The sequence below is a fragment of the Salvelinus alpinus genome, chromosome 21 (assembly GCF_045679555.1).
Source record: "Salvelinus alpinus chromosome 21, SLU_Salpinus.1, whole genome shotgun sequence".
Taxonomy (NCBI): domain Eukaryota; kingdom Metazoa; phylum Chordata; class Actinopteri; order Salmoniformes; family Salmonidae; genus Salvelinus; species Salvelinus alpinus.
This window is the reverse complement of record NC_092106.1, coordinates 41,251,680-41,277,699: the sequence shown is the minus strand read 5'-3', so window position 1 is coordinate 41,277,699 and position 26,020 is coordinate 41,251,680. Positions and strand designations below refer to the sequence as shown.

At 44.8% G+C, this 26,020-nt stretch overlaps 1 protein-coding gene across 2 annotated transcripts in view; it reads left to right on the top strand.

The window, feature by feature from the left end:
* Nucleotides 1–26,020, top strand: part of LOC139548331 (rho GTPase-activating protein 42) — a 346,340-nt gene that overhangs the window by 249,691 nt on the left and 70,629 nt on the right. The window contains exons 8-11 of one of the 2 annotated variants that reach the window (XM_071357947.1): nt 21,172–21,301; nt 23,199–23,299; nt 23,734–23,843; nt 24,853–24,906. In XM_071357947.1, the coding sequence (XP_071214048.1) occupies nt 21,172–21,301; nt 23,199–23,299; nt 23,734–23,843; nt 24,853–24,906 (395 nt within the window). The remainder of the gene's footprint in view (nt 1–21,171; nt 21,302–23,198; nt 23,300–23,733; nt 23,844–24,852; nt 24,907–26,020) is intronic. The other variant, XM_071357948.1, reaches the window with a different exon arrangement.

Genomic DNA, 26,020 nt, shown 5'->3' with positions numbered 1-26,020 from the left:
CAGGTAGTGAAACCACAGCAGACTGGATCTTGTTCAGGTAGTGAAACCACAGCAGACTGGATCTTGTTCAGGTTAAAACCACAGCAGACTGGATCTTGTTCAGGTAGTGAAACCACAGCAGACTGGATCTTGTTCAGGTAGTGAAACCACAGCAGACTGGATATTGTTCAGTTAGTGAAACCACAGCAGACTGGATCTTGTTCAGGTAGTGAAACCACAGCAGGCTGGATCTTGTTCAGGTAGTGAAACCACAGCAGACTGGATCTTGTTCAGGTAGTGAAACCACAGCAGACTGGATCTTGTTCAGGTTGAAACCACAACAGACTGGATCTTGTTCAGGTTGAAACCACAACAGACTGGATCTTGTTCAGGTTAAAACCACAGCAGACTGGATCTTGTTCAGTTAGTGAAACCACAGCAGACTGGATCTTGTTCAGGTTGAAACCACAACAGACTGGATCTTGTTCAGGTTGAAACCACAACAGACTGGATATTGTTCAGGTTAAAACCACAGCAGACTGGATCTTGTTCAGGTTAAAACCACAGCAGACTGGATCTTGTTCAGTTTGAAACCACAGCAGACTGGATCTTGTTCAGGTAGTGAAACCACAGCAGACTGGATCTTGTTCAGGTTAAAACCACAGCAGACTGGATCTTGTTCAGGTAGTGAAACCACAGCAGACTGGATATTGTTCAGTTAGTGAAACCACAGCAGACTGGATCTTGTTTAGGTAGTGAACCACAGCAGACTGGATCTTGTTCAGGTAGTGAAACAACAGCAGACTGGATCTTGTTCAGGTAGTGAAACCACAGCAGACTGGATCTTGTTCAGGTTAAAACCACAGCAGACTGGATCTTGTTCAGGTAGTGAAACCACAGCAGACTGGATCTTGTTCAGGTAGTGAAACCACAGCAGACTGGATATTTTTCAGTTAGTGAAACCACAGCAGACTGGATCTTGTTCAGGTAGTGAAACCACAGCAGACTGGATCTTGTTCAGGTTGACACCACAACAGACTGGATCTTGTTAAAGGTTGAAACCACAACAGACTGGATCTTGTTCAGGTTAAAACCACAGCAGACTGGATCTTGTTCAGTTAGTGAAACCACAGCAGACTGGATCTTGTTCAGGTTGAAACCACAACAGACTGGATCTTTTTCAGGTTGAAACCACAACAGACTGGATCTTGTTCAGGTTAAAACCACAGCAGACTGGATCTTGTTCAGGTTAAAACCACAGCAGACTGGATCTTGTTCAGTTTGAAACCACAGCAGACTGGATCTTGTTCAGGTAGTGAAACCACAGCAGACTGGATCTTGTTCAGGTTAAAACCACAGCAGACTGGATCTTGTTCAGGTAATGAAACCACAGCAGACTGGATCTTGTTCAGGTAGTGAAACCACAGCAGACTGGATCTTGTTCAGGTTAAAACCACAGCAGACTGGATCTTGTTCAGGTTAAAACCACAGCAGACTGGATCTTGTTCAGGTAGTGAAACCACAGCAGACTGGATATTGTTCAGTTAGTGAAACCACAGCAGACTGGATCTTGTTCAGGTTAAAACCACAGCAGACTGGATCTTGTTCAGGTTAAAACCACAGCAGACTGGATCTTGTTCAGGTTAAAACCACAGCAGACTGGATCTTGTTCAGGTAGTGAAACCACAGCAGACTGGATATTGTTCAGTTAGTGAAACCACAGCAGACTGGATCTTGTTCAGGTAGTGAAACCACAGCAGACTGGATCTTGTTCAGGTAGTGAAACCACAGCAGACTGGATCTTGTTCAGGTTAAAACCACAGCAGACTGGATCTTGTTCAGGTAGTGAAACCACAGCAGACTGGATCTTGTTCAGTTAGTGAAACCACAGCAGACTGGATCTTGTTCAGGTAGTGAAACCACAGCAGACTGGATCTTGTTCAGGTAGTGAAACCACAGCAGGCTGGATCTTGTTCAGGTAGTGAAACCACAGCAGACTGGATCTTGTTCAGGTAGTGAAACCACAACAGACTGGATCTTGTTCAGGTTAAAACCACAGCAGACTGGATATTGTTCAGGTTAAACCCAAAGCAGACAGGATCTTGTTCAGGTTAAAACCACAGCAGACTGGATCTTGTTCAGGTTAAAACCACAGCAGACTGGATCTTGTTCAGGTAGTGAAACCACAGCAGACTGGATCTTGTTCAGTTAGTGAAACCACAGCAGACTGGATCTTGTTCAGTTAGTGAAACCACAGCAGACTGGATCTTGTTCAGGTAGTGAAACTCAGCAGACTGGATCTTGTTCAGTTAGTGAAACCACAGCAGACTGGATCTTGTTCCGGTTAAAACCACAGCAGACTGGATCTTGTTCAGGTTGAAACCACAGCAGACTGGATCTTGTTCAGGTAGTGAAACCACAGCAGACTGGATATTGTTCAGTTAGTGAAACCACAGCAGACTGGATCTTGTTCAGGTTAAAACCACAGCAGACTGGATCTTGTTCAGGTTAAAACCACAGCAGACTGGATCTTGTTCAGGTTAAAACCACAGCAGACTGGATCTTGTTCAGGTAGTGAAACCACAGCAGACTGGATCTTGTTCAGTTAGTGAAACCACAGCAGACTGGATCTTGTTCAGTTAGTGAAACCACAGCAGACTGGATCTTGTTCAGGTAGTGAAACTCAGCAGACTGGATCTTGTTCAGTTAGTGAAACCACAGCAGACTGGATCTTGTTCCGGTTAAAACCACAGCAGACTGGATCTTGTTCAGGTTAAAACCACAGCAGACTGGATCTTGTTCAGGTAGTGAAACCACAGCAGACTGGATATTGTTCAGTTAGTGAAACCACAGCAGACTGGATCTTGTTCAGGTTAAAACCACAGCAGACTGGATCTTGTTCAGGTTAAAACCACAGCAGACTGGATCTTGTTCAGGTTAAAACCACAGCAGACTGGATCTTGTTCAGGTAGTGAAACCACAGCAGACTGGATATTGTTCAGTTAGTGAAACCACAGCAGAATGGATCTTGTTCAGGTAGTGAAACCACAGCAGACTGGATCTTGTTCAGGTAGTGAAACCACAGCAGACAGGATCTTGTTCAGGTTAAAACCACAGCAGACTGGATCTTGTTCAGTTAGTGAAACCACAGCAGACTGGATCTTGTTCAGTTAGTGAAACCACAGCAGACTGGATCTTGTTCAGGTAGTGAAACTCAGCAGACTGGATCTTGTTCAGTTAGTGAAACCACAGCAGACTGGATCTTGTTCAGGTAGTGAAACCACAGCAGACTGGATCTTGTTCAGGTTAAAACCACAGCAGACTGGATCTTGTTCAGGTAGTGAAACCACAGCAGACTGGATCTTGTTCAGTTAGTGAAACCACAGCAGACTGGATCTTGTTCAGGTAGTGAAACCACAGCAGACTGGATCTTGTTCAGGTAGTGAAACCACAGCAGGCTGGATCTTGTTCAGGTAGTGAAACCACAGCAGACTGGATCTTGTTCAGGTAGTGAAACCACAACAGACTGGATCTTGTTCAGGTTAAAACCACAGCAGACTGGATATTGTTCAGGTTAAAACCACAGCAGACTGGATCTTGTTCAGGTTAAACCCAAAGCAGACAGGATCTTGTTCAGGTTAAAACCACAGCAGACTGGATCTTGTTCAGGTTAAAACCACAGCAGACTGGATCTTGTTCAGGTAGTGAAACCACAGCAGACTGGATCTTGTTCAGTTAGTGAAACCACAGCAGACTGGATCTTGTTCAGTTAGTGAAACCACAGCAGACTGGATCTTGTTCAGTTAGTGAAACCAAAGCAGACTGGATCTTGTTCAGTTAGTGAAACCACAGCAGACTGGATCTTGTTCAGGTAGTGAAACTCAGCAGACTAAATCTTGTTCAGTTAGTGAAACCACAGCAGACTGGATCTTGTTCAGGTAGTGAAACCACAGCAGACTGGATCTTGTTCAGTTAGTGAAACCACAGCAGACTGGATCTTGTTCAGGTAGTGAAACTCAGCAGACTGGATCTTGTTCAGGTAGTGAAACCACAGCAGACTGGATCTTGTTCAGGTTAAAATCACAGCAGACTGGATCTTGTTCAGGTTAAAACCACAGCAGACTGGATCTTGTTCAGGTTGTGAAACCACAGCAGACTGGATCTTGTTCAGGTAGTGAAACCACAGCAGACTGGATCTTGTTCAGGTAGTGAAACCACAGCAGACTGGATCTTGTTCAGGTTAAACCCACAGCAGACTGGATCTTGTTCAGGTTAAAACCACAGCAGACTGGATCTTGTTCAGGTTAAAACCACAGTAGACTGGATCTTGTTCAGGTTGTGAAACCACAGCAGACTGGATCTTGTTCAGGTAGTGAAACCTCAGCAGACTGGATCTTGTTCAGGTAGTGAAACCACATCAGACTGGATCTTGTTCAGGTTGAAACCACAGCAGACTGGATCTTGTTCAGGTTAAAACCACAGCAGACTGGATCTTGTTCAGGTAGTGAAACCACAGCAGACTGGATCTTGTTCAGGTTAAAACCACAGCAGACTGGATCTTGTTCAGGTTAAAACCACAGCAGACTGGATCTTGTTCAGGTAGTGAAACCACAGCAGACTGGATCTTGTTCAGGTAGTGAAACCACAGCAGGCTGGATCTTGTTCAGGTAGTGAAACCACAGCAGACTGGATCTTGTTCAGGTAGTGAAACCACAACAGACTGGATCTTGTTCAGGTTAAAACCACAGCAGACTGGATATTGTTCAGGTTAAAACCACAGCAGACTGGATCTTGTTCAGGTTAAACCCAAAGCAGACAGGATCTTGTTCAGGTTAAAACCACAGCAGACTGGATCTTGTTCAGGTTAAAACCACAGCAGACTGGATCTTGTTCAGGTAGTGAAACCACAGCAGACTGGATCTTGTTCAGTTAGTGAAACCACAGCAGACTGGATCTTGTTCAGTTAGTGAAACCACAGCAGACTGGATCTTGTTCAGGTAGTGAAACTCAGCAGACTAAATCTTGTTCAGTTAGTGAAACCACAGCAGACTGGATCTTGTTCAGGTAGTGAAACCACAGCAGACTGGATCTTGTTCAGTTAGTGAAACCACAGCAGACTGGATCTTGTTCAGGTAGTGAAACTCAGCAGACTGGATCTTGTTCAGGTAGTGAAACCACAGCAGACTGGATCTTGTTCAGGTTAAAATCACAGCAGACTGGATCTTGTTCAGGTTAAAACCACAGCAGACTGGATCTTGTTCAGGTAGTGAAACCACAGCAGACTGGATCTTGTTCAGTTAGTGAAACCACAGCAGACTGGATCTTGTTCAGGTAGTGAAACCACAGCAGACTGGATCTTGTTCAGGTAGTGAAACCACAGCAGGCTGGATCTTGTTCAGGTAGTGAAACCACAGCAGACTGGATCTTGTTCAGGTAGTGAAACCACAACAGACTGGATCTTGTTCAGGTTAAAACCACAGCAGACTGGATATTGTTCAGGTTAAAACCACAGCAGACTGGATCTTGTTCAGGTTAAACCCAAAGCAGACAGGATCTTGTTCAGGTTAAAACCACAGCAGACTGGATCTTGTTCAGGTTAAAACCAAAGCAGACTGGATCTTGTTCAGGTAGTGAAACCACAGCAGACTGGATCTTGTTCAGTTAGTGAAACCACAGCAGACTGGATCTTGTTCAGTTAGTGAAACCACAGCAGACTGGATCTTGTTCAGTTAGTGAAACCACAGCAGACTGGATCTTGTTCAGTTAGTGAAACCACAGCAGACTGGATCTTGTTCAGGTAGTGAAACTCAGCAGACTAAATCTTGTTCAGTTAGTGAAACCACAGCAGACTGGATCTTGTTCAGGTAGTGAAACCACAGCAGACTGGATCTTGTTCAGGTAGTGAAACCACAGCAGACTGGATCTTGTTCAGGTAGTGAAACTCAGCAGACTGGATCTTGTTCAGGTAGTGAAACCACAGCAGACTGGATCTTGTTCAGGTTAAAATCACAGCAGACTGGATCTTGTTCAGGTTAAAACCACAGCAGACTGGATCTTGTTCAGGTTGTGAAACCACAGCAGACTGGATCTTGTTCAGGTAGTGAAACCACAGCAGACTGGATCTTGTTCAGGTAGTGAAACCACAGCAGACTGGATCTTGTTCAGGTTAAACCCACAGCAGACTGGATCTTGTTCAGGTTAAAACCACAGCAGACTGGATCTTGTTCAGGTTAAAACCACAGTAGACTGGATCTTGTTCAGGTTGTGAAACCACAGCAGACTGGATCTTGTTCAGGTAGTGAAACCTCAGCAGACTGGATCTTGTTCAGGTAGTGAAACCACATCAGACTGGATCTTGTTCAGGTTGAAACCACAGCAGACTGGATCTTGTTCAGGTTAAAACCACAGCAGACTGGATCTTGTTCAGGTAGTGAAACCACAGCAGACTGGATCTTGTTCAGGTTAAAACCACAGCAGACTGGATCTTGTTCAGGTTAAAACCACAGCAGACTGGATCTTGTTCAGGTAGTGAAACCACAGCAGACTGGATCTTGTTCAGGTAGTGAAACCACAGCAGGCTGGATCTTGTTCAGGTAGTGAAACCACAGCAGACTGGATCTTGTTCAGGTAGTGAAACCACAACAGACTGGATCTTGTTCAGGTTAAAACCACAGCAGACTGGATATTGTTCAGGTTAAAACCACAGCAGACTGGATCTTGTTCAGGTTAAACCCAAAGCAGACAGGATCTTGTTCAGGTTAAAACCACAGCAGACTGGATCTTGTTCAGGTTAAAACCACAGCAGACTGGATCTTGTTCAGGTAGTGAAACCACAGCAGACTGGATCTTGTTCAGTTAGTGAAACCACAGCAGACTGGATCTTGTTCAGTTAGTGAAACCACAGCAGACTGGATCTTGTTCAGGTAGTGAAACTCAGCAGACTAAATCTTGTTCAGTTAGTGAAACCACAGCAGACTGGATCTTGTTCAGGTAGTGAAACCACAGCAGACTGGATCTTGTTCAGTTAGTGAAACCACAGCAGACTGGATCTTGTTCAGGTAGTGAAACTCAGCAGACTGGATCTTGTTCAGGTAGTGAAACCACAGCAGACTGGATCTTGTTCAGGTTAAAATCACAGCAGACTGGATCTTGTTCAGGTTAAAACCACAGCAGACTGGATCTTGTTCAGGTAGTGAAACCACAGCAGACTGGATCTTGTTCAGTTAGTGAAACCACAGCAGACTGGATCTTGTTCAGGTAGTGAAACCACAGCAGACTGGATCTTGTTCAGGTAGTGAAACCACAGCAGGCTGGATCTTGTTCAGGTAGTGAAACCACAGCAGACTGGATCTTGTTCAGGTAGTGAAACCACAACAGACTGGATCTTGTTCAGGTTAAAACCACAGCAGACTGGATATTGTTCAGGTTAAAACCACAGCAGACTGGATCTTGTTCAGGTTAAACCCAAAGCAGACAGGATCTTGTTCAGGTTAAAACCACAGCAGACTGGATCTTGTTCAGGTTAAAACCAAAGCAGACTGGATCTTGTTCAGGTAGTGAAACCACAGCAGACTGGATCTTGTTCAGTTAGTGAAACCACAGCAGACTGGATCTTGTTCAGTTAGTGAAACCACAGCAGACTGGATCTTGTTCAGTTAGTGAAACCACAGCAGACTGGATCTTGTTCAGTTAGTGAAACCACAGCAGACTGGATCTTGTTCAGGTAGTGAAACTCAGCAGACTAAATCTTGTTCAGTTAGTGAAACCACAGCAGACTGGATCTTGTTCAGGTAGTGAAACCACAGCAGACTGGATCTTGTTCAGGTAGTGAAACCACAGCAGACTGGATCTTGTTCAGGTAGTGAAACTCAGCAGACTGGATCTTGTTCAGGTAGTGAAACCACAGCAGACTGGATCTTGTTCAGGTTAAAATCACAGCAGACTGGATCTTGTTCAGGTTAAAACCACAGCAGACTGGATCTTGTTCAGGTTGTGAAACCACAGCAGACTGGATCTTGTTCAGGTAGTGAAACCACAGCAGACTGGATCTTGTTCAGGTAGTGAAACCACAGCAGACTGGATCTTGTTCAGGTTAAACCCACAGCAGACTGGATCTTGTTCAGGTTAAAACCACAGCAGACTGGATCTTGTTCAGGTTAAAACCACAGTAGACTGGATCTTGTTCAGGTTGTGAAACCACAGCAGACTGGATCTTGTTCAGGTAGTGAAACCTCAGCAGACTGGATCTTGTTCAGGTAGTGAAACCACATCAGACTGGATCTTGTTCAGGTTGAAACCACAGCAGACTGGATCTTGTTCAGGTTAAAACCACAGCAGACTGGATCTTGTTCAGGTAGTGAAACCACAGCAGACTGGATCTTGTTCAGGTTAAAACCACAGCAGACTGGATCTTGTTCAGGTTAAAACCACAGCAGACTGGATCTTGTTCAGGTAGTGAAACCACAGCAGACTGGATCTTGTTCAGGTAGTGAAACCACAGCAGGCTGGATCTTGTTCAGGTAGTGAAACCACAGCAGACTGGATCTTGTTCAGGTAGTGAAACCACAACAGACTGGATCTTGTTCAGGTTAAAACCACAGCAGACTGGATATTGTTCAGGTTAAAACCACAGCAGACTGGATCTTGTTCAGGTTAAACCCAAAGCAGACAGGATCTTGTTCAGGTTAAAACCACAGCAGACTGGATCTTGTTCAGGTTAAAACCACAGCAGACTGGATCTTGTTCAGGTAGTGAAACCACAGCAGACTGGATCTTGTTCAGTTAGTGAAACCACAGCAGACTGGATCTTGTTCAGTTAGTGAAACCACAGCAGACTGGATCTTGTTCAGGTAGTGAAACTCAGCAGACTAAATCTTGTTCAGTTAGTGAAACCACAGCAGACTGGATCTTGTTCAGGTAGTGAAACCACAGCAGACTGGATCTTGTTCAGTTAGTGAAACCACAGCAGACTGGATCTTGTTCAGGTAGTGAAACTCAGCAGACTGGATCTTGTTCAGGTAGTGAAACCACAGCAGACTGGATCTTGTTCAGGTTAAAATCACAGCAGACTGGATCTTGTTCAGGTTAAAACCACAGCAGACTGGATCTTGTTCAGGTTAAACCCACAGCAGACTGGATCTTGTTCAGGTTAAAACCACAGCAGACTGGATCTTGTTCAGGTTAAAACCACAGTAGACTGGATCTTGTTCAGGTTGTGAAACCACAGCAGACTGGATCTTGTTCAGGTAGTGAAACCACAGCAGACTGGATCTTGTTCAGGTAGTGAAACCACATCAGACTGGATCTTGTTCAGGTTAAAACCACAGCAGACTGGATCTTGTTCAGGTTAAACCCACAGCAGACTGGATCTTGTTCAGGTTAAAACCACAGCAGACTGGATCTTGTTCAGGTTAAAACCACAGTAGACTGGATCTTGTTCAGGTTGTGAAACCACAGCAGACTGGATCTTGTTCAGGTAGTGAAACCACAGCAGACTGGATCTTGTTCAGGTAGTGAAACCACATCAGACTGGATCTTGTTCAGGTTGAAACCACAGCAGACTGGATCTTGTTCAGGTTAAAACCACAGCAGACTGGATCTTGTTCAGGTAGTGAAACCACAGCAGACTGGATCTTGTTCAGGTTAAAACCACAGCAGACTGGATCTTGTTCAGGTTAAAACCACAGCAGACTGGATCTTGTTCAGGTAGTGAAACCACAGCAGACTGGATCTTGTTCAGGTAGTGAAACCACATCAGACTGGATCTTGTTCAGGTTGAAACCACAGTAGACTGGATCTTGTTCAGGTAGTGAAACCACATCAGACTGGATCTTGTTCAGGTAGTGAAACCACATCAGACTGGATCTTGTTCAGGTAGTGAAACCACATCAGACTGGATCTTGTTCAGGTAGTGAAACCACAGCAGACTGGATCTTGTTCAGGTAGTGAAACCACATCAGACTGGATCTTGTTCAGGTAGTGAAACCACAGCAGACTGGATCTTGTTCAGGTAGTGAAACCACAGCAGACTGGATCTTGTTCAGGTAGTGAAACCACAGCAGACTGGATCTTGTTCAGGTTAAAACCACAGCAGACTGGATCTTGTTCAGGTAGTGAAACCACAGCAGACTGGATCTTGTTCAGGTAGTGAAACCACAGCAGACTGGATATTGTTCAGTTAGTGAAACCACAGCAGACTGGATCTTGTTCAGGTAGTGAAACCACAGCAGACTGGATCTTGTTCAGGTAGTGAAACCACGGCAGGCTGGATCTTGTTCAGGTAGTGAAACCACAGCAGACTGGATCTTATTCAGGTAGTGAAACCACAGCAGACTGGATCTTGTTCAGGTTGAAACCACAACAGACTGGATCTTGTTCAGGTTGAAACCACAACAGACTGGATCTTGTTCAGGTTAAAACCACAGCAGACTGGATCTTGTTCAGGTAGTGAAACCTCAGCAGACTGGATCTTGTTCAGGTAGTGAAACCACATCAGACTGGATCTTGTTCAGGTTGAAACCACAGCAGACTGGATCTTGTTCAGGTTAAAACCACAGCAGACTGGATCTTGTTCAGGTAGTGAAACCACAGCAGACTGGATCTTGTTCAGGTTAAAACCACAGCAGACTGGATCTTGTTCAGGTTAAAACCACAGCAGACTGGATCTTGTTCAGGTAGTGAAACCACAGCAGACTGGATCTTGTTCAGGTAGTGAAACCACAGCAGGCTGGATCTTGTTCAGGTAGTGAAACCACAGCAGACTGGATCTTGTTCAGGTAGTGAAACCACAACAGACTGGATCTTGTTCAGGTTAAAACCACAGCAGACTGGATATTGTTCAGGTTAAAACCACAGCAGACTGGATCTTGTTCAGGTTAAACCCAAAGCAGACAGGATCTTGTTCAGGTTAAAACCACAGCAGACTGGATCTTGTTCAGGTTAAAACCACAGCAGACTGGATCTTGTTCAGGTAGTGAAACCACAGCAGACTGGATCTTGTTCAGTTAGTGAAACCACAGCAGACTGGATCTTGTTCAGTTAGTGAAACCACAGCAGACTGGATCTTGTTCAGGTAGTGAAACTCAGCAGACTAAATCTTGTTCAGTTAGTGAAACCACAGCAGACTGGATCTTGTTCAGGTAGTGAAACCACAGCAGACTGGATCTTGTTCAGTTAGTGAAACCACAGCAGACTGGATCTTGTTCAGGTAGTGAAACTCAGCAGACTGGATCTTGTTCAGGTAGTGAAACCACAGCAGACTGGATCTTGTTCAGGTTAAAATCACAGCAGACTGGATCTTGTTCAGGTTAAAACCACAGCAGACTGGATCTTGTTCAGGTTAAACCCACAGCAGACTGGATCTTGTTCAGGTTAAAACCACAGCAGACTGGATCTTGTTCAGGTTAAAACCACAGTAGACTGGATCTTGTTCAGGTTGTGAAACCACAGCAGACTGGATCTTGTTCAGGTAGTGAAACCACAGCAGACTGGATCTTGTTCAGGTAGTGAAACCACATCAGACTGGATCTTGTTCAGGTTAAAACCACAGCAGACTGGATCTTGTTCAGGTTAAACCCACAGCAGACTGGATCTTGTTCAGGTTAAAACCACAGCAGACTGGATCTTGTTCAGGTTAAAACCACAGTAGACTGGATCTTGTTCAGGTTGTGAAACCACAGCAGACTGGATCTTGTTCAGGTAGTGAAACCACAGCAGACTGGATCTTGTTCAGGTAGTGAAACCACATCAGACTGGATCTTGTTCAGGTTGAAACCACAGCAGACTGGATCTTGTTCAGGTTAAAACCACAGCAGACTGGATCTTGTTCAGGTAGTGAAACCACAGCAGACTGGATCTTGTTCAGGTTAAAACCACAGCAGACTGGATCTTGTTCAGGTTAAAACCACAGCAGACTGGATCTTGTTCAGGTAGTGAAACCACAGCAGACTGGATCTTGTTCAGGTAGTGAAACCACATCAGACTGGATCTTGTTCAGGTTGAAACCACAGTAGACTGGATCTTGTTCAGGTAGTGAAACCACATCAGACTGGATCTTGTTCAGGTAGTGAAACCACATCAGACTGGATCTTGTTCAGGTAGTGAAACCACATCAGACTGGATCTTGTTCAGGTAGTGAAACCACAGCAGACTGGATCTTGTTCAGGTAGTGAAACCACATCAGACTGGATCTTGTTCAGGTAGTGAAACCACAGCAGACTGGATCTTGTTCAGGTAGTGAAACCACAGCAGACTGGATCTTGTTCAGGTAGTGAAACCACAGCAGACTGGATCTTGTTCAGGTTAAAACCACAGCAGACTGGATCTTGTTCAGGTAGTGAAACCACAGCAGACTGGATCTTGTTCAGGTAGTGAAACCACAGCAGACTGGATATTGTTCAGTTAGTGAAACCACAGCAGACTGGATCTTGTTCAGGTAGTGAAACCACAGCAGACTGGATCTTGTTCAGGTAGTGAAACCACGGCAGGCTGGATCTTGTTCAGGTAGTGAAACCACAGCAGACTGGATCTTATTCAGGTAGTGAAACCACAGCAGACTGGATCTTGTTCAGGTTGAAACCACAACAGACTGGATCTTGTTCAGGTTGAAACCACAACAGACTGGATCTTGTTCAGGTTAAAACCACAGCAGACTGGATCTTGTTCAGTTAGTGAAACCACAGCAGACTGGATCTTGTTCAGGTTGAAACCACAACAGACTGGATCTTGTTCAGGTTGAAACCACAACAGACTGGATATTGTTCAGGTTAAAACCACAGCAGACTGGATCTTGTTCAGGTTAAAACCACAGCAGACTGGATCTTGTTCAGTTTGAAACCACAGCAGACTGGATCTTGTTCAGGTAGTGAAACCACAGCAGACTGGATCTTGTTCAGGTTAAAACCACAGCAGACTGGATCTTGTTCAGGTAGTGAAACCACAGCAGACTGGATATTGTTCAGTTAGTGAAACCACAGCAGACTGGATCTTGTTCAGGTAGTGAACCACAGCAGACTGGATCTTGTTCAGGTAGTGAAACCACAGCAGACTGGATCTTGTTCAGGTAGTGAAACCACAGCAGACTGGATCTTGTTCAGGTTAAAACCACAGCAGACTGGATCTTGTTCAGGTAGTGAAACCACAGCAGACTGGATCTTGTTCAGGTAGTGAAACCACAGCAGACTGGATATTGTTCAGTTAGTGAAACCACAGCAGACTGGATCTTGTTCAGGTAGTGAAACCACAGCAGACTGGATCTTGTTCAGGTAGTGAAACCACAGCAGACTGGATCTTGTTCAGGTAGTGAAACCACGGCAGGCTGGATCTTGTTCAGGTAGTGAAACCACAGCAGACTGGATCTTATTCAGGTAGTGAAACCACAGCAGACTGGATCTTGTTCAGGTTGAAACCACAACAGACTGGATCTTGTTCAGGTTGAAACCACAACAGACTGGATCTTGTTCAGGTTAAAACCACAGCAGACTGGATCTTGTTCAGGTAGTGAAACCACGGCAGGCTGGATCTTGTTCAGGTAGTGAAACCACAGCAGACTGGATCTTATTCAGGTAGTGAAACCACAGCAGACTGGATCTTGTTCAGGTTGAAACCACAACAGACTGGATCTTGTTCAGGTTGAAACCACAACAGACTGGATCTTGTTCAGGTTAAAACCACAGCAGACTGGATCTTGTTCAGTTAGTGAAACCACAGCAGACTGGATCTTGTTCAGGTTGAAACCACAACAGACTGGATCTTGTTCAGGTTGAAACCACAACAGACTGGATATTGTTCAGGTTAAAACCACAGCAGACTGGATCTTGTTCAGGTTAAAACCACAGCAGACTGGATCTTGTTCAGTTTGAAACCACAGCAGACTGGATCTTGTTCAGGTAGTGAAACCACAGCAGACTGGATCTTGTTCAGGTTAAAACCACAGCAGACTGGATCTTGTTCAGGTAGTGAAACCACAGCAGACTGGATATTGTTCAGTTAGTGAAACCACAGCAGACTGGATCTTGTTCAGGTAGTGAACCACAGCAGACTGGATCTTGTTCAGGTAGTGAAACCACAGCAGACTGGATCTTGTTCAGGTAGTGAAACCACAGCAGACTGGATCTTGTTCAGGTTAAAACCACAGCAGACTGGATCTTGTTCAGGTAGTGAAACCACAGCAGACTGGATCTTGTTCAGGTAGTGAAACCACAGCAGACTGGATATTGTTCAGTTAGTGAAACCACAGCAGACTGGATCTTGTTCAGGTAGTGAAACCACAGCAGACTGGATCTTGTTCAGGTAGTGAAACCACAGCAGGCTGGATCTTGTTCAGGTAGTGAAACCACAGCAGACTGGATCTTGTTCAGGTAGTGAAACCACAACAGACTGGATCTTGTTCAGGTTGAAACCACAACAGACTGGATCTTGTTCAGGTTAAAACCACAGCAGACTGGATCTTGTTCAGTTAGTGAAACCACAGCAGACTGGATCTTGTTCAGGTTGAAACCACAACAGACTGGATCTTGTTCAGGTTGAAACCACAACAGACTGGATCTTGTTCAGGTTAAAACCACAGCAGACTGGATCTTGTTCAGGTTAAAACCACAGCAGACTGGATCTTGTTCAGTTTGAAACCACAGCAGACTGGATCTTGTTCAGGTAGTGAAACCACAGCAGACTGGATCTTGTTCAGGTTAAAACCACAGCAGACTGGATCTTGTTCAGGTAGTGAAACCACAGCAGACTGGATCTTGTTCAGGTAGTGAAACCACAGCAGACTGGATCTTGTTCAGGTTAAAACCACAGCAGACTGGATCTTGTTCAGGTTAAAACCACAGCAGACTGGATCTTGTTCAGGTAGTGAAACCACAGCAGACTGGATATTGTTCAGTTAGTGAAACCACAGCAGACTGGATCTTGTTCAGGTAGTGAAACCACAGCAGACTGGATCTTGTTCAGGTTAAAACCACAGCAGACTGGATCTTGTTCAGGTTAAAACCACAGCAGACTGGATCTTGTTCAGGTAGTGAAACCACAACAGACTGGATATTGTTCAGTTAGTGAAACCACAGCAGACTGGATCTTGTTCAGGTAGTGAAACCACTGCAGACTGGATCTTGTTCAGGTAGTGAAACCACAGCAGACTGGATCTTGTTCAGGTAGTGAAACCACAGCAGACTGGATCTTGTTCAGGTTAAAACCACAGCAGACTGGATCTTGTTCAGATAGTGAAACCACAGCAGACTGGATCTTGTTCAGTTAGTGAAACCACAGCAGACTGGATCTTGTTCAGGTAGTGAAACCACAGCAGACTGGATCTTGTTCAGGTAGTGAAACCACAGCAGGCTGGATCTTGTTCAGGTAGTGAAACCACAGCAGATTGGATCTTGTTCAGGTAGTGAAACCACAACAGACTGGATCTTGTTCAGGTTAAAACCACAGCAGACTGGATATTGTTCAGGTTAAAACCACAGCAGACTGGATCTTGTTCAGGTTAAACCCACAGCAGACTGGATCTTGTTCAGGTTAAAACCACAGCAGACTGGATCTTGTTCAGGTTAAAACCACAGCAGACTGGATCTTGTTCAGGTAGTGAAACCACAGCAGACTGGATCTTGTTCAGTTAGTGAAACCACAGCAGACTGGATCTTGTTCAGTTAGTGAAACCACAGCAGACTGGATCTTGTTCAGGTAGTGAAACTCAGCAGACTGGATCTTGTTCAGTTAGTGAAACCACAGCAGACTGGATCTTGTTCAGGTAGTGAAACCACAGCAGACTGGATCTTGTTCAGTTAGTGAAACCACAGCAGACTGGATCTTGTTCAGGTAGTGAAACTCAGCAGACTGGATCTTGTTCAGGTAGTAAAACCACAGCAGACTGGATCTTGTTCAGGTTAAAATCACAGCAGACTGGATCTTGTTCAGGTTAAAACCACAGCAGACTGGATCTTGTTCAGGTTAAACCCACAGCAGACTGGATCTTGTTCAGGTTAAAACCACAGCAGACTGGATCTTGTTCAGGTTAAAACCACAGTAGACTGGATCTTGTTCAGGTTGTGAAACCACAGCAGACTGGATCTTGTTCAGGTAGTGAAACCACAGCAGACTGGATCTTGTTCAGGTAGTGAAACCACATCAGACTGGATCTTGTTCAGGTTAAAACCACAGCAGACTGGTTCTTGTTCAGGTTAAACCCACAGCAGACTGGATCTTGTTCAGGTTAAAACCACAGCAGACTGGATCTTGTTCAGGTTAAAACCACAGTAGACTGGATCTTGTTCAGGTTGTGAAACCACAGCAGACTGGATCTTGTTCAGGTAGTGAAACCACAGCAGACTGGATCTTGTTCAGGTAGTGAAACCACATCAGACTGGATCTTGTTCAGGTTAAAACCACAGCAGACTGGATCTTGTTCAGGTTAAACCCACAGCAGACTGGATCTTGTTCAGGTTAAAACCACAGCAGACTGGATCTTGTTCAGGTTAAAACCACAGTAGACTGGATCTTGTTCAGGTTGTGAAACCACAGCAGACTGGATCTTGTTCAGGTAGTGAAACCACAGCAGACTGGATCTTGTTCAGGTAGTGAAACCACATCAGACTGGATCTTGTTCAGGTTGAAACCACAGCAGACTGGATCTTGTTCAGGTTAAAACCACAGCAGACTGGATCTTGTTCAGGTAGTGAAACCACAGCAGACTGGATCTTGTTCAGGTTAAAACCACAGCAGACTGGATCTTGTTCAGGTTAAAACCACAGCAGACTGGATCTTGTTCAGGTAGTGAAACCACAGCAGACTGGATCTTGTTCAGGTAGTGAAACCACATCAGACTGGATCTTGTTCAGGTTGAAACCACAGTAGACTGGATCTTGTTCAGGTAGTGAAACCACATCAGACTGGATCTTGTTCAGGTAGTGAAACCACATCAGACTGGATCTTGTTCAGGTAGTGAAACCACATCAGACTGGATCTTGTTCAGGTAGTGAAACCACAGCAGACTGGATCTTGTTCAGGTAGTGAAACCACATCAGACTGGATCTTGTTCAGGTAGTGAAACCACAGCAGACTGGATCTTGTTCAGGTAGTGAAACCACAGCAGACTGGATCTTGTTCAGGTAGTGAAACCACAGCAGACTGGATCTTGTTCAGGTTAAAACCACAGCAGACTGGATCTTGTTCAGGTAGTGAAACCACAGCAGACTGGATCTTGTTCAGGTAGTGAAACCACAGCAGACTGGATATTGTTCAGTTAGTGAAACCACAGCAGACTGGATCTTGTTCAGGTAGTGAAACCACAGCAGACTGGATCTTGTTCAGGTAGTGAAACCACGGCAGGCTGGATCTTGTTCAGGTAGTGAAACCACAGCAGACTGGATCTTATTCAGGTAGTGAAACCACAGCAGACTGGATCTTGTTCAGGTTGAAACCACAACAGACTGGATCTTGTTCAGGTTGAAACCACAACAGACTGGATCTTGTTCAGGTTAAAACCACAGCAGACTGGATCTTGTTCAGTTAGTGAAACCACAGCAGACTGGATCTTGTTCAGGTTGAAACCACAACAGACTGGATCTTGTTCAGGTTGAAACCACAACAGACTGGATATTGTTCAGGTTAAAACCACAGCAGACTGGATCTTGTTCAGGTTAAAACCACAGCAGACTGGATCTTGTTCAGTTTGAAACCACAGCAGACTGGATCTTGTTCAGGTAGTGAAACCACAGCAGACTGGATCTTGTTCAGGTTAAAACCACAGCAGACTGGATCTTGTTCAGGTAGTGAAACCACAGCAGACTGGATATTGTTCAGTTAGTGAAACCACAGCAGACTGGATCTTGTTCAGGTAGTGAACCACAGCAGACTGGATCTTGTTCAGGTAGTGAAACCACAGCAGACTGGATCTTGTTCAGGTAGTGAAACCACAGCAGACTGGATCTTGTTCAGGTTAAAACCACAGCAGACTGGATCTTGTTCAGGTAGTGAAACCACAGCAGACTGGATCTTGTTCAGGTAGTGAAACCACAGCAGACTGGATATTGTTCAGTTAGTGAAACCACAGCAGACTGGATCTTGTTCAGGTAGTGAAACCACAGCAGACTGGATCTTGTTCAGGTAGTGAAACCACAGCAGGCTGGATCTTGTTCAGGTAGTGAAACCACAGCAGACTGGATCTTGTTCAGGTAGTGAAACCACAACAGACTGGATCTTGTTCAGGTTGAAACCACAACAGACTGGATCTTGTTCAGGTTAAAACCACAGCAGACTGGATCTTGTTCAGTTAGTGAAACCACAGCAGACTGGATCTTGTTCAGGTTGAAACCACAACAGACTGGATCTTGTTCAGGTTGAAACCACAACAGACTGGATCTTGTTCAGGTTAAAACCACAGCAGACTGGATCTTGTTTAGGTTAAAACCACAGCAGACTGGATCTTGTTCAGTTTGAAACCACAGCAGACTGGATCTTGTTCAGGTAGTGAAACCACAGCAGACTGGATCTTGTTCAGGTTAAAACCACAGCAGACTGGATCTTGTTCAGGTAGTGAAACCACAGCAGACTGGATCTTGTTCAGGTAGTGAAACCACAGCAGACTGGATCTTGTTCAGGTTAAAACCACAGCAGACTGGATCTTGTTCAGGTTAAAACCACAGCAGACTGGATCTTGTTCAGGTAGTGAAACCACAGCAGACTGGATATTGTTCAGTTAGTGAAACCACAGCAGACTGGATCTTGTTCAGGTAGTGAAACCACAGCAGACTGGATCTTGTTCAGGTTAAAACCACAGCAGACTGGATCTTGTTCAGGTTAAAACCACAGCAGACTGGATCTTGTTCAGGTAGTGAAACCACAGCAGACTGGATATTGTTCAGTTAGTGAAACCACAGCAGACTGGATCTTGTTCAGGTAGTGAAACCACTGCAGACTGGATCTTGTTCAGGTAGTGAAACCACAGCAGACTGGATCTTGTTCAGGTAGTGAAACCACAGCAGACTGGATCTTGTTCAGGTTAAAACCACAGCAGACTGGATCTTGTTCAGATAGTGAAACCACAGCAGACTGGATCTTGTTCAGTTAGTGAAACCACAGCAGACTGGATCTTGTTCAGGTAGTGAAACCACAGCAGACTGGATCTTGTTCAGGTAGTGAAACCACAGCAGGCTGGATCTTGTTCAGGTAGTGAAACCACAGCAGATTGGATCTTGTTCAGGTAGTGAAACCACAACAGACTGGATCTTGTTCAGGTTAAAACCACAGCAGACTGGATATTGTTCAGGTTAAAACCACAGCAGACTGGATCTTGTTCAGGTTAAACCCACAGCAGACTGGATCTTGTTCAGGTTAAAACCACAGCAGACTGGATCTTGTTCAGGTTAAAACCACAGCATACTGGATCTTGTTCAGGTAGTGAAACCACAGCAGACTGGATCTTGTTCAGTTAGTGAAACCACAGCAGACTGGATCTTGTTCAGTTAGTGAAACCACAGCAGACTGGATCTTGTTCAGGTAGTGAAACTCAGCAGACTGGATCTTGTTCAGTTAGTGAAACCACAGCAGACTGGATCTTGTTCAGGTAGTGAAACCACAGCAGACTGGATCTTGTTCAGTTAGTGAAACCACAGCAGACTGGATCTTGTTCAGGTAGTGAAACTCAGCAGACTGGATCTTGTTCAGGTAGTGAAACCACAGCAGACTGGATCTTGTTCAGGTTAAAATCACAGCAGACTGGATCTTGTTCAGGTTAAAACCACAGCAGACTGGATCTTGTTCAGGTTAAACCCACAGCAGACTGGATCTTGTTCAGGTTAAAACCACAGCAGACTGGATCTTGTTCAGGTTAAAACCACAGTAGACTGGATCTTGTTCAGGTTGTGAAACCACAGCAGACTGGATCTTGTTCAGGTAGTGAAACCACAGCAGACTGGATCTTGTTCAGGTAGTGAAACCACATCAGACTGGATCTTGTTCAGGTTAAAACCACAGCAGACTGGATCTTGTTCAGGTTAAACCCACAGCAGACTGGATCTTGTTCAGGTTAAAACCACAGCAGACTGGATCTTGTTCAGGTTAAAACCACAATAGACTGGATCTTGTTCAGGTTGTGAAACCACAGCAGACTGGATCTTGTTCAGGTAGTGAAACCACAGCAGACTGGATCTTGTTCAGGTAGTGAAACCACATCAGACTGGATCTTGTTCAGGTTGAAACCACAGCAGACTGGATCTTGTTCAGGTTAAAACCACAGCAGACTGGATCTTGTTCAGGTAGTGAAACCACAGCAGACTGGATCTTGTTCAGGTTAAAACCACAGCAGACTGGATCTTGTTCAGGTTAAAATCACAGCAGACTGGATCTTGTTCAGGTAGTGAAACCACAGCAGACTGGATCTTGTTCAGGTAGTGAAACCACATCAGACTGGATCTTGTTCAGGTTGAAACCACAGTAGACTGGATCTTGTTCAGGTAGTGAAACCACATCAGACTGGATCTTGTTCAGGTAGTGAAACCACATCAGACTGGATCTTGTTCAGGTAGTGAAACCACATCAGACTGGATCTTGTTCAGGTAGTGAAACCACAGCAGACTGGATCTTGTTCAGGTAGTGAAACCACATCAGACTGGATCTTGTTCAGGTTGAAACCACAGCAGACTGGATCTTGTTCTCTCGTAAGACTGAGGCTGAGAGCAAATGTGAAAAGGCACGTTATTCCACATACAGTGCGCTACTTTTAGACAGAGACGGCTCTGTAGGGAATATGGGGGCCATTTTGGAAGCACCCAACAGTGTGTCGTGTTGACCTGCTCAGTGAAATATATCTTCAACTGGGCTTTTCTTCATCTGCCACCATGGAGTATCGTTGTATGTCTATCAACATCTTTTGATATCTTTTAATGATGTATATTTTTCCTCAGTATGTCCCAGTGGGTCACCAGAAACATGTTTTTATAATGTATGGTGTATCGGTGTCGGTGTTATTGTGTTTGATAAGGACACGACAGCTTTAATGATCGCATCTGCAGCTGTTGCCTGTTATGATGCCTGCTCTCTCTTTTTGATACAAGGACGCTGGTTTTGCGCCAATCTTTATCTTTTGATCTGTGTGTGTGTGTGTGTGTGTGTGTGTGTGTGTGTGTGTGTGTGTGTGTGTGTGTGTGTGTGTGTGTGTGTGGGTGTGTGTGTGTGTGTGTGTGTGTGTACATACAGACAAGGAACAACTTTGTGAGTACGAAGCAGGAAGTAGAGAAACTGATGAAGAGAATCAGATCAGCTGATCAGGACTACAAACCTCCAGGCCAGTGGACCATGGAGGGTTTCCTCTACGTCCAGGAGAAACGTGAGTCTAACCTCTAACTCCTAATCCCAGACCCCTAAAACTCTAACTCCTAATCCCAGACCCCTAAACCTCTAACTCCTAATCCCAGACCCCTAAACCTCTAACTCCTAATCCCAGACCCCTAAACCTCTAACTCCTAATCCCAGACCCCTAAAACTCTAACTCCTAATCCCAGACCCCTAAAACTCTAACTCCTAATCCCAGACCCCTAAAACTCTAACTCTGAGAAAGTAACTCTGACTCTGAGAATGTAACTCTAACTCTGAGAAAGTAACTCTGACTCTGAGAATGTAACTCTGACTCTGAGAATGTAACTCTGACTCTGAGAATGTAACTCTAACTCTGAGAAAGTAACTCTGACTCTGAGAATGTAACTCTGACTCTGAGAATGTAACTCTGACTCTGAGAATGTAACTCTGACTCTGAGAATGTAACTCTGACTCTGAGAATGTAACTCTGACTCTGAGAATGTAACTCTGACTCTGAGAATGTAACTCTAACTCTGAGAATGTAACTCTGACTCTGAGAATGTAACTCTGACTCTGAGAATGTAACTCTGACTCTGAGAATGTAACTCTAACTCTGAGAATGTAACTCTGACTCTGAGAATGTAACTCTGACTCTGAGAATGTAACTCTGACTCTGAGAATGTAACTCTAACTCTGAGAATGTAACTCTGACTCTGAGAATGTAACTCTGACTCTGAGAATGTAACTCTGACTCTGAGAATGTAACTCTAACTCTGAGAATATAACTCTGACTCTGAGAATGTAACTCTGACTCTGAGAATGTAACTCTAACTCTGAGAACAAAACTCTGACTCTGAGAATGTAATTTTAACTCTGAGAACGTAACTCTGACTCTGAGAACCAAACTCTGAGAACGTAACTCTGACTCTGAGAACGTAACTCTGACTCTGAGAACCAAACTCTGAGAACGTAACTCTGACTCTGAGAACCAAACTCTGAGAACGTAACTCTGACTCCGAGAACGTAACTCTGACTCTGAGAACCAAACTCTGAGAACGTAACTCTGACTCTGAGAACCAAACTCTGAGAACGTAACTCTGACTCTGAGAACGTAACTCTGACTCTGAGAACCAAACTCTGAGAACGTAACTCTGACTCTGAGAACCAAACTCTGAGAACGTAACTCTGACTCTGAGAACCAAACTCTGAGAACGTAACTCTAACTCTGAGAACGTAACTCTAACTCTGAGAACGTAACTCTAACTCTGAGAACGTAACTCTGACTCTGAGAACGTAACTCTAACTCTGAGAACGTAACTCTAACTCTGAGAACGTAACTCTGACTCTGAGAACCAAACTCTGAGAACGTAACTCTGACTCTGAGAACGTAACTCTAACTCTGAGAACGTAACTCTGACTCTGAGAACCAAACTCTGAGAACGTAACTCTGACTCTGAGAACCAAACTCTGAGAACGTAACTCTGACTCTGAGAACGTAACTCTGACTCTGAGAACGTAACTCTGACTCTGAGAACCAAACTCTGAGAACGTAACTCTGACTCTGAGAACGTAACTCTAACTCATTATATTTCCTCATTTGATGTGCTCTCTATCTTGACCTGGAGGAAATACCCTGAATACTGGAAACTTTATCTCAGATGAACGACAACATGTTGTTTTATCTTAATTAGGAATTTAATTTCAGAAGTCTTTCCAGAACATTGTGGTTTCAGGAAGCAATCATGGCTTCGCTCTGTTGTTGTTGTTTCGTTCCCAAAATGCAGCCTATTCCCTATATAGTGCACTACAGAGCCCTACAGGCCCTGGTCAAAAGTAGTGCACTATATAGGGAATAGGTGCCTTTTTAAATGTATTTGTTGTTCTTTCATGGCCAATCGTGGCTGTGTTGTTCCTTCTCTCTGTTTCAGGGCCGCTGGGATGCACGTGGACGCGACACTACTGTACGTATGAGAAGAGCAGCAAAGCCTTCACCATGACCAACTTTGAAACCAAATCAGCTGGCAAACAGGTATACTGTAGTACACAGGCATCTACTGGATCTATAAACATTATATTATTAGTGTCCAGAGTGTTTCCTGACCAGGAAATACTCTGGGCCGTAGTTCTAGACTATAAACTAGAGCTGACCAGGAAATACTCTGGGCCCTAGTTCTAGGGTATAAACTAGAGTTGACCAGGAAAAACTCTGGGCCCTAGTTCAAGGGTATGAACTAGAGCTGACCAGGAAATACTCTGGGCCGTAGTTCTAGGGTATAAACTACAGCTGACCAGGAAATACTCTGGGCCGTAGTTCTAGGGTATAAACTAGAGCTGACCAGGAAATACTCTGGGCCCTAGTTCTAGGGTATAAACTAGAGCTGACCAAGGAACACCAGTCTAATCATGAGTCCCTCTGTTGTGTTCTACACCAGTCTAATCATGAGTCCCTCTGTTGTGTTCTAGAATGGTCTGGTGGTGAGTCCCTCTGAGATGTTCAAGCTGAAGTCCTGTATCCGAAGGAAGACTGACTCCATCGACAAGCGTTTCTGCTTCGACATCGAAGTGGTGGAGAGGTCTGTCATCATTATTCATATCAGTATTTGTATGAATCATCTTATTAATATTAAAATGGCGCTCCTATTTAGCCTGCTGGTCCCTGGCCTGTCTGTGCTCTTGCCAAATGCCTATGGCATGGCAACGGTAGTCAATGATTCTAGCCAACTGCTGTAAATACGGTATGCCTATGGCATGGCAACGGTAGTCAATGATTCTAGCCAACTGCTGTAAATACGGTATGCCTATGGCATGGCAACGGTAGTCAATGATTCTAGCCAACTGCTGTAAATACGGTATGCCTATTGCATGGCAACGGTAGTCAATGATTCTAGCCAACTGCTGTAAATACGGTATGCCTATGGCATGACAACGGTAGTCAATGATTCTAGCCAACTGCTGTAAATACAGTATGCCTATGGCATGGCAACGGTAGTCAATGATTCTAGCCAACTGCTGTAAATACGGTATGCCTATGGCATGGCAACGGTAGTCAATGATTCTAGCCAACTGCTGTAAATATGGTATGCCTATGGCATGGCAACGGTAGTCAATGATTCTAGCCAACTGCTGTAAATATGGTATGCCTATGGCATGGCAACGGTAGTCAATTATGATTACAGTAACAGACCCAGTTGTCATTGTAATGATTGTTGTCATCAGACTAGTGCTGGTTCCACTGCAGTCACTTGGGACCGATTGCAACTTTGTGGGATTTGAAAAGACAGACGCCATATGTGGGAAAACAAGTGGATGCCCCTTTTCATTGGCTGTTCAAAGTCCCCGTTCAAACCTGATTGGACATTTGTATCTATTGTTATTATTAGTGTGTAGGTGTGTTTAGATGTGTTCAGCGCTGTCTGTTCGTGTCCTGCATGTTCTTTTAAGTGTCCTTTCACTGAAGCCTTTTGTTTGACTCAATGTGCCATCTAGTAAGCTGTCTTTATACGTACAATTCTCTTCTTTCAGTTTTATATTATTTGTACCCATTTATTCTTCTTCCCTCTGTGTTTCTTCGTGTCGATGTAGAACTGACATCTGTCAAGGAACTATTTTCCGACCTCTTCAGTTCTGTAAAGTCCGGTATGTGACCAGTGTCGTTACTATACTGTTGCTATACTGTCCCCTCTCTCTCAGAGCAGTGAGCATGTTACTGCAGCAGTGGGCATGTTACTGCAGCAGTGAGCATGTTACTACAGCAGTGAGCATGGTACTACAGCAGTGAGCATGTTACTGTAGCAGTGAGCATGTTACTGCAGCAGTGAGCATGTTACTGCAGCAGTGAGCATGTTACTACAGCAGTGAGCATGTTACTACAGCAGTGAGCATGGTACTACAGCAGTGAGCATGTTACTACAGCAGTGAGCATGGTACTACAGCAGTGGGCATGTTACTACAGCAGTGAGCATGTTACTACAGCAGTGAGCATGTTACTACAGCAGTGAGCATGGCACTACAGCAGTGAGCATGTTACTGCAGCAGTGAGCATGTTACTGCAGCAGTGAGCATGGTACTACAGCAGTGAGCATGGTACTACAGCAGTGAGCATGGTACTGCAGCAGTGAGCATGTTACTGCAGCAGTGAGCATGTTACTGCAGCAGTGAGCATGGTACTACAGCAGTGAGCATGGTACTACAGCAGTGAGCATGTTACTACAGCAGTGAGCATGTTACTGCAGCAGTGAGCATGTTACTGCAGCAGTGAGCATGGTACTGCAGCAGTGAGCATGTTACTGCAGCAGTGAGCATGTTACTGCAGCAGTGAGCATGGTACTGCAGCAGTGAGCATGTTACTGCAGCAGTGAGCATGTTACTACAGCAGTGAGCATGTTACTGCAGCAGTGAGCATGTTACTACAGCAGTGAGCATGTTACTGCAGCAGTGAGCATGTTACTACAGCAGTGAGCATGTTACTGCAGCAGTGAGCATGTTACTGCAGCAGTGAGCATGTTACTACAGCAGTGAGCATGTTACTACAGCAGTGAGCATGTTACTGCAGCAGTGAGCATGTTACTGCAGCAGTGAGCATGGTACTACAGCAGTGAGCATGTTACTGCAGCAGTGAGCATGTTACTGCAGCAGTGAGCATGTTACTGCAGCAGTGAGCATGTTACTACAGCAGTGAGCATGTTACTGCAGCAGTGAGCATGTTACTGCAGCAGTGAGCATGTTACTGCAGCAGTGAGCATGTTACTGC